This window comes from Musca autumnalis, unplaced genomic scaffold (assembly GCF_047663935.1).
Source record: "Musca autumnalis isolate F117 unplaced genomic scaffold, ASM4766393v1 scaffold_1, whole genome shotgun sequence".
NCBI classification, from domain to species: domain Eukaryota; kingdom Metazoa; phylum Arthropoda; class Insecta; order Diptera; family Muscidae; genus Musca; species Musca autumnalis.
The window spans coordinates 83,227,243-83,242,444 of record NW_027411644.1 but is presented as its reverse complement, the minus strand read 5'-3'; the positions used below and the strand labels follow the sequence as shown (position 1 = coordinate 83,242,444).

General features: G+C 37.2%; 1 protein-coding gene across 3 annotated transcripts in view; it reads right to left on the bottom strand.

Annotated features, from left to right (window-relative positions):
* The window catches only part of Hcs (holocarboxylase synthetase-like protein), a 72,905-nt gene extending 58,477 nt beyond the window's left edge, over window positions 1-14,428 (bottom strand). Inside the window, exons 1-8 of one of the 3 annotated variants that reach the window (XM_073983063.1) lie at window positions 13,962-14,085; window positions 13,429-13,719; window positions 13,056-13,360; window positions 10,148-10,304; window positions 9,435-10,057; window positions 8,810-9,378; window positions 8,445-8,643; window positions 7,875-8,023 (exon numbers count right to left, since the gene is read on the bottom strand). In XM_073983063.1, coding sequence (XP_073839164.1) covers window positions 7,875-8,023; window positions 8,445-8,643; window positions 8,810-9,378; window positions 9,435-10,057; window positions 10,148-10,304; window positions 13,056-13,360; window positions 13,429-13,570 — 2,144 coding nt within the window. In that variant the 5' untranslated portion in view covers window positions 13,571-13,719; window positions 13,962-14,085. Of the gene's footprint in view, window positions 1-7,874; window positions 8,024-8,444; window positions 8,644-8,809; window positions 9,379-9,434; window positions 10,058-10,147; window positions 10,305-13,055; window positions 13,361-13,428 lie in introns of all 3 variants that reach the window. The other 2 variants (XM_073983044.1, XM_073983052.1) reach the window with 2 other exon arrangements.
* Between the last annotated feature and the right edge of the window lie 774 nt (window positions 14,429-15,202).

The following is a 15,202-nucleotide window of genomic DNA, read 5'->3' as shown; positions in this document are numbered from 1 at the left end:
ATTTTTTGTATTATTCAACTAAAACACAACTTTCATCCTTTGTCACTGCTGATGTTGAACTGATGTTTCTTCTTTGGTTTTGATGTTTTTGGATGACGTTTCGATATATTTGCGCACAGTGTTCCGTGTCCGACTTATAATTTATTCTTTTTTCTGTAGGAACATTTATTATGTGGAGCATTTCCAATATATACCGTCGTTTATAATTGTCTTCTTGACATAAGATTTTCACATCCTTAAAATTTGGAGTGTGACCTGTTCTGGAACAATGTGCTGCTAGAGCAGTTTTTTGTTCTATTGGTTTGTTGTTGGCCTTTTGGTCAGACTTATGGCCGCTGAGTCTGGTCTTTAGTTTTGTTTTTGTTGTGCCAACATATGCCTTTTGGCATATGTTGGACTTGTCTCCATTACATTCTATTCTGTACACTAGGTTAGATTTATCATCATTTGGTATTTTGGATTTTGTATTGCTGAAAAATTTATTGTTTGTGTTAGTACTTTTAAGAGCTATTTGGTACTGGTTTTTATTATATAAATTGGATCTAGAGAAACGCTCTGAGAATCCATGCACATAGGTAGATCGTTTGTATATTTTTGTATCTCTGTGAAGGTGGAAGTCGCCGGCTCGTTTCCACCACACTAACCAGTGGTTTCTCTTTTATTATATTTTTTTTTATTATTAATATTGTTTTCCCTTACCATTATAATTTTTTTTTGTTACATATATTTTTTATGAATTTCTACTATAAAAATGAATTACCAACATAACATCTTTTTTTATTCATAACCTGGTTCCCGTTCTGAGTAAACCACCATCGTCACGATTTTCCCTGCCTGACCGAGTGGCCCTCATTGTTGTTTACTCCAAAAATGAATCAAAACAACATGCCGTTAGGCCACAGTGCGATCGCCAAAACCATCAAAACAAGTAGCAACAACGCACATGCATAAAGGGATCGATGCTGGTGATGGACGAAAACAAGTAGCAACAACGCACATGGGTAAAGGCATCGATGCTGGTGATGGACGAAAACAACAAGCAACAACATACATGCGTAAGGGCATTGATGGGCAACTAGTAGGTAAACAACTAGCAACAACGACCATGCGTTAGGGAATCTAATGCATAGAATGAGAATACCTAAGAACGGGCAACATAATGGTGTTGTTGCTAGTTATAGAAGAGTGATGTTATTAACGACACTATAAAAGGGAGTTGATGACGCTGAAAGGGGACAGTGAGTGAAAGTGGAAAGTACGAGTCGGACGCATATATTGTGAATTTACCCCTGGACAACTTGAAGCAGTTGGTGAGTAGAGTGAATTAGTGACTATCGAGAATAAAAATGGTGAATCCGCGAGTGCCGCTGACCATCCGATTGTGCTAAAGGGACGACCTCGCGACTAAGTGCATATAAGCGTGTTTCGTTTGCCGCTTCTCACAGTTTTCGTGCTGTCACCCAGGATAAGCGTGTTTCGTTAGCCGCTTATCGCAGTCCTTGCGTTTTCACCCCGGATAAGCGTGTTTCGTTTGCCGCTTATCGCAGCCTTCGCGTTTTCGCCCCGGATAAGCGTGTTTCGTTCGCCGCTTATCGCAGCCTTTGCGTTTTCGCCCCGGATAAGCGTGTTTCGTTTGCCGCTTATCCCAGTCTTCGTGCTTTCGCCCAGGATAAGCGTGTTTCGTTAGCCGCTTATCGCAGTCCTTACGTTTTCACCCCGGATAAGCGTGTTTCGTTTGCCGCTTATCGCAGCCTTCGCGTTTTCGCCCCGGATAAGCGTGTTTCGCTTGCCGCTTATCCCAGTCTTCGTGCTTTCGCCCAGGATAAGCGTGTTTCGTTAGCCGCTTATCGCAGTCCTTGCGTCCTCACCCCTGATAAGCGTGTTTCGTTCGCCGCTTATCGCAGCCTTCGCGTTTTCGCCCCGGATAAGCGTGTTTCGTTTGCCGCTTATCCCAGTCTTCGTGCTTTCGCCCAGGATAAGCGTGTTTCGTTAGCCGCTTATCGCAGTCCTTGCGTCCTCACCCCTGATAAGCGTGTTTCGTTCGCCGCTTATCGCAGCCTTCGCGTTTTCGCCCCGGATAAGCGTGTTTCGTTTGCCGCTTATCCCAGTCTTCGTGCTTTCGCCCAGGATAAGCGTGTTTCGTTAGCCGCTTATCGCAGTCTTACGTTTTCACCCCGGATAAGCGTGTTTCGTTTGCCGCTTATCGCAGCCTTCGCGTTTTCGCCCCGGATAAGCGTGTTTCGCTTGCCGCTTATCCCAGTCTTCGTGCTTTCGCCCAGGATAAGCGTGTTTCGTTAGCCGCTTGTCGCAGTCCTTGCGTCCTCACCCCTGATAAGCGTGTTTCGTTCGCCGCTTATCGCAGCCTTCGCGTTTTCGCCCCGGATAAGCGTGTTTCGTTTGCCGCTTATCCCAGTCTTCGTGCTTTTTGCCCAGGATAAGCGTGTTTCGTTAGCCGCTTATCGCAGTCCTTGCGTTTTCACCCCTGATAAGCGTGTTTCGTTCGCCGCTTATCGCAGCCTTCGCGTTTTCGCCCCTGATAAGCGTGTTTCGTTCGCCGCTTATCGCAGCCTTCGTGTTTTCACCCAGGATAAGCGTGTTTCGTTTGCCGCTTATCGCAGTCTTTGCGTCTTCACCCCGGATAAGCGTGTTTCGTTTGCCGCTTATCGTAGCCTTCGCGTTTTCACCCCGGATAAACGCGTTTCGTTGGCCGTTATCTCAGTTCACAGGGTTTTGACCCAGATAAGCGAGTAGACCCGGTAATCTCAAGTCTGATAGGCGCGTTTCGAACTGCCCTAGCACCATTCCTTGTGGGTACCTCCGTTCTCAGCGTGTTTTGGTACGCCGCTTACCTGTGACAACAGCCTGGACAGATATTCCTCGCATCCCTACTAGCGTGTATCTTACGCCGCTCATCGTCGGCCGAAGGACGACAGCAGATCGGGGCGGTTAGGACGCCTGTACAGAGCCCAGACAGCACCCGTGGAGCAGCCTAGACACGACTTGAAGCGTGTAGTCTACGCCGCTTCCGTCGTCGGGACAAAGGAGTTCCGTGCAAGGTCTCCTGCCGTTTGCGCCGGATTTCCCACAGAATAAGTTAACTCTGTCGTTTATATTTACGATCGTTCTTAAACCAATAAACAGAAACAGATCCCCAAACATAGTGCGTTTTCCTTTACTCAAGTCACTGAATCAAATAAATTTCTGTGACGTAACCTTGGCCGCCGCGAGCTCACCCCAGCAAACGGAGGCAATTGTGTCGTTACATCTGTTTCTATTTTGTTATGGGTTTGATTTTTTACTTGTGTTATAAGTTGATTTATTGTATGTTTTGGGAAATCATTCATTTGTAGAATTTTTCTAACCTTTTTCTCGTTTTTGGCATGAAATGTTTGGTCGCTGATATTGAATACTCTCTTTATGAAGTTTAAATCTGACTATGAAACAAAAATGAACCAAATATTGATGGATATGTGTACATATAAAAGACTAAGAAGAGGCCCGACCACTGGTTTACAAGAAAAGAACAACAAGTTGGTTATGAAAATGTTTGATTTAAAATTGATCAATGAAAAAGAAAAAAACAGATTGATAAATAAAACTGCGGTAGCGCCTAGAATATATGGCTTACCAAAGATTCATAAGGAAGGAACCCCCTACGTCCAATTTGTTCGAGTGTAAATTCCCCATCGTATGAATTATCGAAACATATTTCTAATATCTTAAAAACCTTAACCAAGGAATCTATATATAATGTCAATGATGCAGAAGAATTTAAAAGAAAAATGAACAAACAGCGTATCGACGAGGATGAAATATTGATATCTTTCGATGTAGTATCTTTATTTCCTAGTCTACCGGTAAACTTGGCGTTAAATATAATAAAAAGTAAATGGATCCACATAGAAAAACAGACCAATATACCAATGGACCTTTTTATTGAAAGTTTGATGATCTGCATTAAAGATTCAAGGTATTTCATATACAAAGACAAGGTTTATGAACAGCAAAAGGGAATGCCTATGGGGTCACCGATTTCACCAATTGTCGCCGATATCGTGATGGAAGAACTACTCAAAGAAACTATAAAAACATTAAAGGTAAAACCGAGGTTATTAACAAAATATGTAGATGATATTTTTTGTATCATAAAGAAGAGCCAAGTGGAGAATACATTAATGGCATTGAATAACTTCAATAAACAAATCCAGTTCACTATGGAATGTGAAACAAACAAACAATTACCATATCTAGACGCGATGGTGCAGAGACATGGAAATTGCATTATGTTAGATTGGTATCAAACCCCAACGGCCTCGGGAAGAATTATAAATTTTCACTCGAAACATCCAAGAAGAATGAAGATCAACACGGCGACAAACTTCATAAAGAGAGTATTCAATATCAGCGACCAAACATTTCATGCCAAAAACGAGAAAAAGGTTAGAAAAATTCTACAAATGAATGATTTCCCAAAACATACAATAAATCAACTTATAACACAAGCAAAAAATCAAACCCATAACAAAATAGAAAGAGATACAAAAATATACAAACGATCTACCTATGTGCATGGATTCTCAGAGCGTTTCTCTAGATCCAATTTATATAATAAAAACCAGTACCAAATAGCTCTTAAAAGTACTAACACAAACAATAAATTTTTCAGCAATACAAAATCCAAAATACCAAATGATGATAAATCTAACCTAGTGTACAGAATAGAATGTAATGGAGACAAGTCCAACATATGCCAAAAGGCATATGTTGGCACAACAAAAACAAAACTAAAGACCAGACTCAGCGGCCATAAGTCTGACCAAAAGGCCAACAACAAACCAATAGAACAAAAAACTGCTCTAGCAGCACATTGTTCCAGAACAGGTCACACTCCAAATTTTAAGGATGTGAAAATCTTATGTCAAGAAGGCAATTATAAACGACGGTATATGTTGGAAATGCTCCACATAATAAATGTTCCTACAGAAAAAAGAATAAATTATAAGTCGGACACGGAACACTGTGCGCAAATATATCGAAACGTCATCCAAAAACATCAAAGCCAAAGAAGAAACATCAGTTCAACATCAGCAGTGACAAAGGATGAAAGTTGTGTTTTAGTTGAATAATACAAAAAATGTAAATATCTATTGTTTTTTGTATTTTTGTTTGTTAATTTATTTATATAATTAATGTGTATGTTTATCTTTATTTCAAAAAAGATCCCTGATGATGACCGTCAAAGACGGCCGAAATATTGGAAATAAAAAACAAATAAAACAAACATAACTTTGTTTTATTAAAAAAGAGACCTATAGCCGAACAAACCTCAAAAATAATAAAAAGATCAAAGGTCGACAAAAACACATTCAGAATAAAAAAATTAAGTTACAGTGTTTTATTAATAAATTCACTTAAAACTAGAAAATCATTTTTCATGATGGAATCTCTCAAATAAAACGCTTGCATTTGAATTAAAAATTGTGACAATACACGGCAAGCGTTTTATTTGAGAGATTCCGTCATGAAAAATGTTTCTAGTTTTAAGTGCATTTATAAATAAAACACTGTAACTTAATTTTTTTTAACTATTTTTTATTTCTTGTGTGTTTCTTTTGTTCGCCAAAAGTTCGAAAACGATATCATTTTCGAACGTTTGGCAAATTTGTTTTCTTCACAAGAAAAATTGTCGCTTAAGTGCAGCTTTAGAACTGTTCGAGGAATGTTTTGAAATTTTTACCGAAAGTATTTATTATGGTGATTTTAAAGGTAGGCACTGACGGCCACCCTGGTTTACCACCATGTCAGAAACAATGATAGTCGGAAGACCGGTTTCGACAAACAACCAGTATGACCTTCGCCGATTCTCCCGTCGGGGTAAGCTAGGTCGATGATTGCTACTCGAAAGTTGTCAACGGCATCAGTGACGACGGTCTGGCGTAGGATTTTTTGCGCCTTTGGCCATGTACCTTGATGGTCGCTTTTCCAGAAAGTAGTTCCTTTCTCGTAGAAGTAGTTCCTAGTCGTAAAGTTCTACCGATAGCAAGAGTTTTGTCAAGTTTTATTTGAATTTCTCATTCATAATTTTGCGTTTTAATTTTACCGATTTTTGTCGGTAACCCGAAAAATGAGTTACAGAATTCCACTACTGAGAAGAGGGATGCGGGCCTTCTGAAGATTGGACCCGTTTCACAGTTTTATGCTGTAAAGATTTGTCCGTCTTCTGAGAAGATGACTTGCTTGCAGATTTTTGGACTGGTTTTTCTCCGCTTTGCCCTTGACTTCCGGGTTTGAGTCCGACTTACGAGTTAAACGCCTTCGCCAAATAGTTACCTTTACGGAAGTCATTTGGTTTGAAAGTAGATTATTAAGCCTTTTTTATTCCCTTCTGGGTTAAGCTCGACTTCGGGATACAGATCGCATCCACCTTTTTGCTTTGGGCAGTAGGTTACGTCACCTCTACTTTTTTGCTTTCCGCCTTGGCTTCTTTAGGGACTTTGGTTTGAACAACTGCAAGTGCTGGAATGAATATTCTTTTCACCTGAAGAACTTCCTTACGTACCTCAACTTGCTTTCTTATTCAATATGCAAATTCGCGTAACGTCACACGAATTTGCATTTCCTCCGGGAACGTGTCTCGATTCTGCTCGTCTGGAACAAGTCTATCCAGTTGGTCGAGGAATTGCTACTCTGTCTCTCTAGACTATCTCCAATAGTCTTCAGTCTTGTGTAGGTCGGGATATCGTCATCCTTAAAGATCGCCGGTTCGTCAACTATCATGTCGTTATTATATTGTGCACTTGTAACAGGTCCAGTTGTAGGTGCCAAGGCAGCCACACCTAAAACAGCCGGATCACAATCACTTGATCTCGACCACACAGTGCTTGTGGTCTCACCAACGCTTACCGCCGGTACTGGGTTATTTAGTACCTGCACTGTAACTTTATACCATTTATTTTTCCTACCCATCGTAGATGTTTACTTTAAGGGAACTACTCCAATCCATTTTGTGTCCACAAGGGATTCAAGGGATCCACAGAGTGCAGAGGAGAGATGAGTAGAGATCTATTAGAGGTTACCTCTGTTAGATGCCACTCCTCTAACCCAAGGTCGAAGAGTCATGTTGGATCAGGCCTGTCAAAAGCTTACCCTCAGACAGTTCTGATTCAACATGCCGCATCAAGTTCGCGGTTCGGTTCTTACTAACCTATAAAAATAGTTAATAGAAGTCGTAAATACTTAGTTAAGTTGGTAAGGGGTTTTGCAATGAGTATTTTTGCTGGGTGGTGATACGACAGCAGTGAGGATAGAAGAAGACTCTTAAAAACTATAGATCTATTTGCGACAACCAACTTTCCGGAATGCATGGACGCCAATTCTAATCTGTATAACGTATAATTTTTGAGAGGGTTTTTCTTGATACGTTAATAAGTAATCCAAGAATTTCATGGGCGATCAATACTTTCCAACCTATAAATCAATCACCTGGACCCCATTATAACATTCCGGCGATGCTTCAAAACGCAATTACTGCATTGATTACCATTCTAAAAGGAATTTTTGAGCTTGTATGTTACTGTCACACATTTTCGCACTATAGAAAGATGGGAAAACAAGTCAGTCAACACCGATAGACTACAGACCGATTAGCCAGCCTTTCCTCTTTTCTAGTGATTAAGATATCGTCTTTTAAGTGAATTATCATTCCCATTGCTTTTCAAATGCCAATTCAATTATTTAAAACCAACAATTTTGTATAGAAATTAGTCACACCTCTTTCATTCTCGTTTGCATAACAGTGTTATAATCTTTGGTGGTTTTTCTTCTATAAATAAACGTACACTACAATTCAAAAATATATTACTCGCTGTACTTACGGTTTGCGATTTGTACCATAAGCCGAATCATCGCTGTCGGTTGAAAAGTTTTTCTTTACCGGGGATGGTTGATAGCAGAATATGTGATGCATCATTTTAACCTTTTGCCATTTGTCATAGGAGAATTGTACCAATTCATGTTCACGTACCTAAAAGAGTGATGGGTGGGGGTGGTCATGTAAGCAAAATGAAAATTATGTTTAGCATGTTTAAGTCTAAGAAACATAGGAGAAAAGCAAACTAAGTCCAGATTTACATTTGGCAATTTTCCTTGCGGTTATTGACAATTAGACGGTGAGAGAAGTTGCTGAGAGGTAAAAGGCTTCAATATACCTCCTACTTCTCTCTCTCCCTTAAACCGACAATTGCTGCAAGCAAATTTACATAACGTAAAATTAGGCTAAGTAATACCCTACACCACCATGTGTAGTCCCTTTAGATTAGAATTATATTCCACATAAGAAATAGTCTTAAAATATTCTAGACGACATTATGGTGTAAGGTATATATCGTGTAATTGCTAGAAGCCAAATGACCATTGGTTGTTAGTCATTGTATTACTATTATTACCTCAGCTGTGCGATATGTTGGTAATATAAAATGTAAAACATCGGAACACAATGACAGCACTTTGCCACCATGGAGAAAATAATCAACAAACAATTCGCCCATTGTATTGGATACTGAACCGCATACCACCAATAAGGCGGTACTGTTGAGCCAATGTTTCTGTTCGACTTGTTGTTGTGTCATGGGGTAAATAGTGTAACTGCAAAAGACAAAAAAATGAAAAATGTCATAAATTTTATTTGTTTAACATATGTATGTATGCAAAGACAGGGGATTGTGGAGGGAAGAGGAAGAAATAGCTCAGTTATGGTTTGTGGATAATAGCTTGTAATAAAAAGACAACAGAATAGTTGACGTCAACTCACGTGTTTTCGGCTAAAATTTCTTTTAAAATATTGATGGCACTTTCTCTAGCCGTTGCCGTTTCGGCATATACTAAAACATTTAAGGGTTTACACTCTTTAATGCTGTCCTTGTGACGTTTTAAACTGGGCCTTTTGGCATTGTCCTTAATGGGTGAAGCCGAGGCAATTGCTGTTGCAGTCGATGGCAAAGATGGCGTGGCAGCAGCAATTGTGTTAATAGATTTTTGTTGAGTTTGGTCGGAAGTAGTTGCTGATATTGTTGTTGTTGGTATATCCACTTTAGGCAGTGAAGCCGTTGCCTTTGTTGATTCAGACTTATTTGGGGTTGACATTTGTTTACTACCACCGTCTTTGGGGATTTCTGAAGATTTTTCGGCATGTTTTTGTGGAGATTCAATGTGGTCGATTTTTTGAGATTGTTTCACTTCTTTTGTGGAAGATGGTTTCTTCTCCGATACTTTTTCCTCGGGTTTTGTTGGTGATTTTGATTTAGAACGTTCTGATGCAGCAATTTTTTCTAATTCACTGGATTTTTTGCTTTCAGCCTCTATTAAAGCCTCCGAGGAAGTCTGAAAATTATACTCCATTATAGAAAGAGACATAAAAGAAAATAAGTGTTATTTACCTTTGCTGTTTTAAAACGTCCTGCATCCGTTACTCCAGGCTTCTTAATTTCAGTTGGCTTAGCCCTTAATTTACTGGGACTTGCTGCCTTTTCCAAGGTCTCCGATGATTTTTTAGCTAATTGTGGATCCACCACTTTTGGACTACTTGTTGTTGTTTCATTTTGTTTGGCTTGTTCTGCCTTGATTAATTTTTCCGAGGCATCTTTAGATGGCAAATTTTCTTTATTAGCACCACCATCCACCATTTCAGTTCTTGGTTTTATGTCCTGTTTAACTTTTTCCGCACCAGCATCTAACTTCTTTGAATCTGCTGATGTCGCTTGAGGTTTCTTTGGAGATTCTTTATCATTTTTAATGCCACTTTCTGTACGTTTCTCTTGAGGTATAAGATCGGGTTTAATAGGACTGTTTCCTGCCGACGCCGATGATGATGTTTTATGTTCCGTCTTGGTTTTATTGGAAGCATATTCAATGGCTTGATTGGCCAAAACACTTACGGCACGTAGATCATCTAAATGTTTCGACCATTCATCGGGTTTACATTCTTCCATGCTACGTGCTGGTTTACGTAAATGACTACACAACAGTGAATAAGGCTGGGGGACACCATCATTGCGCACAGCTATGGTTTAAGGGAAAAGAAAATGTCAATTATTTTCCTTTTTGAGTATAACACTTAATTAAGTTCCATTTAGATTGGTTTGGTGCTTACACTCAATCCTTAACAGAGGCAGATGATCATTGATAAATAAATTATTTTGTAAAAATGTATCTATTAATAATTTGGTGAAGTGCTCAATGTCAGTTTCTATGAGCACTGCAAGGTGGGAGTCTATTTTCCAGGCAATCAGCTTACCATAATTTTCAATCTGCAAAGGAAGATATAGACAGATTCAATTTCGAATCAATTTTTGGACCAAAAATAAATCATTTTTCTTGTGTATAACAGTTTCACAAAACTGTTATACGTATCTAAAATTTTTAGTTGTGTTCATCTAATTAAAAGAATTCTATCAATATTAATTTTAAAAATATTATTATGTATCTATATAATATGAAATCCTTTTTAAACTGTTATACAACTGTTTGTCGATAAAGAAAATATCATACTCTATTAAATGCAGAATATAATTTCTAGTAAAACAACGCAGATCGACAATAATATAATTTAATAAGTATAACAGTTATAACATTTTGTTAAAAACTTGTTATACGTGTGCTAAAATGTTAATTTTGCACCCAAAGCAAGAAAAAATAATTAAACATCTATTATTCTATCGAAAACTGCTATATTTAATCAGTAGCATACAATTTCTATGAGTATAACAGTTTCACAACATTGTTGTACGACTCTAAAAATTTTATTTTTGTCCCGAAACAGGACGAATTTAATCACATCATATAAACTTTAATGAGTATAAGAGTTATAAAATTTCGTTAAGTGACTGTTATACGTATGCTGAAATGTTAGTTTTGCAACCAAAGTGAAAAAAACTATTTAAACAACTATTCTTATATTAAAAACTGCTATATTAAATAAATAGCATACAATTTCTATGAGCATAGCACTTTTAGGAGCAGGTTGAATGTTTGGACTGGATTCGGATCGATCTGAAATTTTTACCACAGGTAGGGCTTGCAGTGCTGATCACGCCAATATATATCATGGGCAGGAAGCCCATACTAGGCTCAGAAAGTTCAAAAAATCCATTGGTTTTGACGATAAGTTTAGTTTAAATCGAAATTTTTTCATATATAGGCGGCCTTCGGCCGGGGATTTAAAACTTTCTCATATGGACAGGAACAAATCTCGGCTAACGCGAACAAAATTTTCCTTTAAATCGAAATTTTTTTATCATCGATCCGAATCCAGTCCATATATTCAACTAATGCCCACTTTTATAGCATTGTTATACTACTCTAAAAATTGCATTTTTGTATGCTAAACCATAAACAGCAAATGTTAATTCATGCAAAACCATAAAGATAGAGTTTTAATTCAACATACAAACTGTTATGAGTATAACAGTTATGTTTCGTTAAAGGAATGTTATACGGGATCTAAAATGATAATTTTGGCAACCTTAATAAGAAAAGCAATTTAAACAACTATTCTTCTATCGAAAATTGCTATATTTGGTCAGAAGCATACAATTTCTATGAGTATAACAGTTTTACCACATTTTTATACAACTCTAAAATTTTTATTTTTGTCCCAAAGACCAACCAGAACGAATTTTAATCACATCGTATAAACTTTAATGTATAGCAGTTATAACATTTCATTAAAAGAGTGTTATATGTGTGTTTAAATGTTAATTTTATAACCAAAGTAAGAAAAACTGATTTAAGCAACAAATATCCTATCCAAAACTGCTATTTTTAATCAGTAAAATGAAATTTTTATGAGTATAACAGTTGTATATCTTTGTTATACGACTCTAAAAATTATATATTTTTCATGTTAACCATAAACACCGAATTTTAATTCATGGAAAACCATAAAGAACGAATTTTAATTCAACATATATAATTTTATCAGTATAGCAGTTATAACGTTTCGTTAAACGAGTGTTATACGTGTGCTAAAATGTAAATGTTGAAACATAAGTTGGAGGAACAGCGTAAATAACAATTCAGTTGCCAAAAACTCTCATATTTAATCAATAGCATAGAAATGTTCAAGTATAACAGTTTCAGAACATCTTTACAAAAGAAATAAAAGCTCGTTAAATTGTTTATTTAGCTACGTAAGAGTTTGAAGAAAGGTAAGTAACAGCTTTTTAAATATAGATTGCTAATTTCAAATTTACAAAACTGCTATACTAGTGTGAAACATAGATGGAACAAATTTCCTTTACGGACAGATCGATTTTTTTTGAATCGTGAGATTCTCTTATAAGGCGGCCTTCGGCCGGGATTTTAAGACTTTCTCCTAAGGACATGTACAATTCTCGGGAACAGGAACACAATTTTCTTTTAATTTATAATTTTTCTCTAAGTAGCCGGCCATTAAATATGGGAATTTTCAGAACTTCAGATGCCCATATTTCAGGAAGTATACATTTCCCCAGAAAGTGTTATACGTCTTTGGAATCAGGACGAAAAGCACTATCTGTAGTATATGTTTCATAATTTTCTGCATACTGTCGGTAAAGGAAAGATATGCCTTGCCATGAGTATAACAGTTTTTTGAAGCTATTAAAATATATGCACAATAGAAAATAATGCAATGTAAACTAAATCAATATAACATTCAAATCCAAATATAATTTAATCAATACCATGTACTTCGACTTATGTTCTACTTTTTAAAACTGTCGCACGACTTGTTCCACAGCCCTAAGGGAGCTGATATCAACAAAAAGTTTCAATTTATGTCTTTGTTCCTCCGAAGCCACAAATTAGTTTTTGTTTCCATCTATTCGTTCGTATGTAGAAACCAGACCAGACCATAATGATTTAAAAATAAACTGTTATACAACTGGCAAATAATGTCTCAACTTATAGTGGAGATAGTAATACAAACAAAGCCAAGCTGTTATAAATAAATCCATAATAGATAATATAGCACACAGCATGATGCCACATCACACACACAAACACATTCTTGCACTTACCCTGACTACATCTTGTTGCCACACACGATCATCGTAACATGGTGTAGTTTCCGTTTCTAATAAAAGTCGTATCAAGCCGGCACCATGTCTATCTAAACTTAAGCTACGTTGCAGTGATTCAGGTGATTTACCAAAATGGAAAGGCCTAAGGCCTGGTGCATCGGGAAAGGTTATCCATGCTGAAGTGGGTATGGATTGCAAAGGCATCAGGCAACAGCCGCGATTGTTGTCATGTAACCATAGAATTTCCGTTACTCTGGCTATTTGACGATTCTGGCACATTTCTGAAGTAGCCAAACGGGAATCTACAAAGCAAAGGAAACAAAATCACAATTTGAGTAAGTTCCAAATACCGGCCCACATAAATACTTACAGAAACCCTCATCCCTGTTCTGGGGCAAAACATAAAATGCTATTGTAGCCTGTTGTGACAATTGCTCGCTAATTTTTTGGCATATCTTATTGATACGCCAAGATTGTAAGAATGTAGCGCTCACGTAATATAAAGTTAACATGCTGATGATGACTAGTAGTAGTTAGTTTTTCGGTAAAATAAACTTTGTTGCACTTCCAAGGATAAAGGACACACACACGGAAGGTATGAAATTGACGCAACAGCAAGGAAATCCAATAAATCAAATAGTATGTCAAAGATTTAAAGTGGCTTAGCAAAGGAAGAGAAAGAAATAAGACTTTTCAGGGATAACAGGAGCAGGATATTATATTTGTTGCTAAGCCTTTGTTTTTTTTCTCCTTATTGTTACAATTCTTTTTGCAATAACTTTACACAACAAACTTTGCCTTTAAGCAATTAGTAAGAAAAAAACACCCAGAGCTCAGTTGAATCAGTCCGCGTTGCGTTTCATAACGTTTTTTAAAGACCTATTTTTATAGAATGAATTCTACCTTCTTTCTCCCTTTACGAAATGTAATTTTGTTCCGCACCAATCCGTCTCTTGTGGTCTATATTTTGTTGTTGTGTGTTTCTTTCCTGATTTTTGCGAATTCACTTTGGTTCACATTCATACCCAGCAAAAAGTTTGCATCCACGGAAGCAGTTAAATCACTGGTGCAAGTGTCACGAAGTGCTTCTTTTTCTATGAATTCCTCAGTGAATTTTACAAGGGAGCGCGCAGAAAGGAAGCACTCCATTTTGCTTCCGCAGCACGCAGTTAGGAAGCACTCCATTTTGCTTCCGCAGCACGCAGCTAGGAAGCACTCCATTTTTACAATTTTTACCACTTTTACGAGTTTTGCGTTCCCGTACACAAAATTTGTATGAAAATCGTTTACGACTTTTACCACTTTGTAAAGTACGGGAACAGGCCATTAATAAGACATTTTAATTTTATTCTTATAGGCCGTTTATATATAACAAGGTTAACCCAGTGGGTCTGGGTTTCAAATGTCATTTCCATTGTATATACTTCAAACAAATCCTCATAAAGAAGGTTAACCCTGCAAAAAACTATAATATAAACGCCGTATTACTTTAATTTCATTTGTTGAATGAAAATTGAATTTTTTATCGTTTATACATAAAAGTGCTTGTTGGATGTAATCCAAATGTGAGGAAAAGGATTGCCTTTTTCATTAGTCCACTGGAAGCGCATCCATGCATGTAATGAAATCCTCTCTCCAACTTGTACCACTTCCATTTTTTTTTGCTGGGTAACAAATGTTTCTGCTTGCGTTACTAGGGATATACAAATAGACTTTTGAACAAATCGACTCTGAAAAGTCGATATTTTGCATAGAACGCAATTGAAATAATAGGCCTGTTCGATAACTTCGCAAGTAAAAAGTATTTGGAAGTTTTTGCTACTACTTCTCATTTCTCTATTACTGAAAAAGTTTGTTATCGAACAGCATTTTGTAAAAGTTTGTACAAATTTGTACAAACTTTTGGGTTATCGAACAGACCTAATGAAATAAATACTTTTAATTCTAGATTTACATTTACGGAATCGACTCGATTTCAACAGTCAATTCCATTGCTTAAACGTCAAACTAAATCCAATGGATTTTATAGGCCATTTAGATATGACCTAATTAGCCGGATTTAGCGCATTATCTGGTTTTATTTATTTATTTATTTTTTTTATTTTTTCAGTGAGTGCAATTTTAATCCCTAGGGCCGATTATAA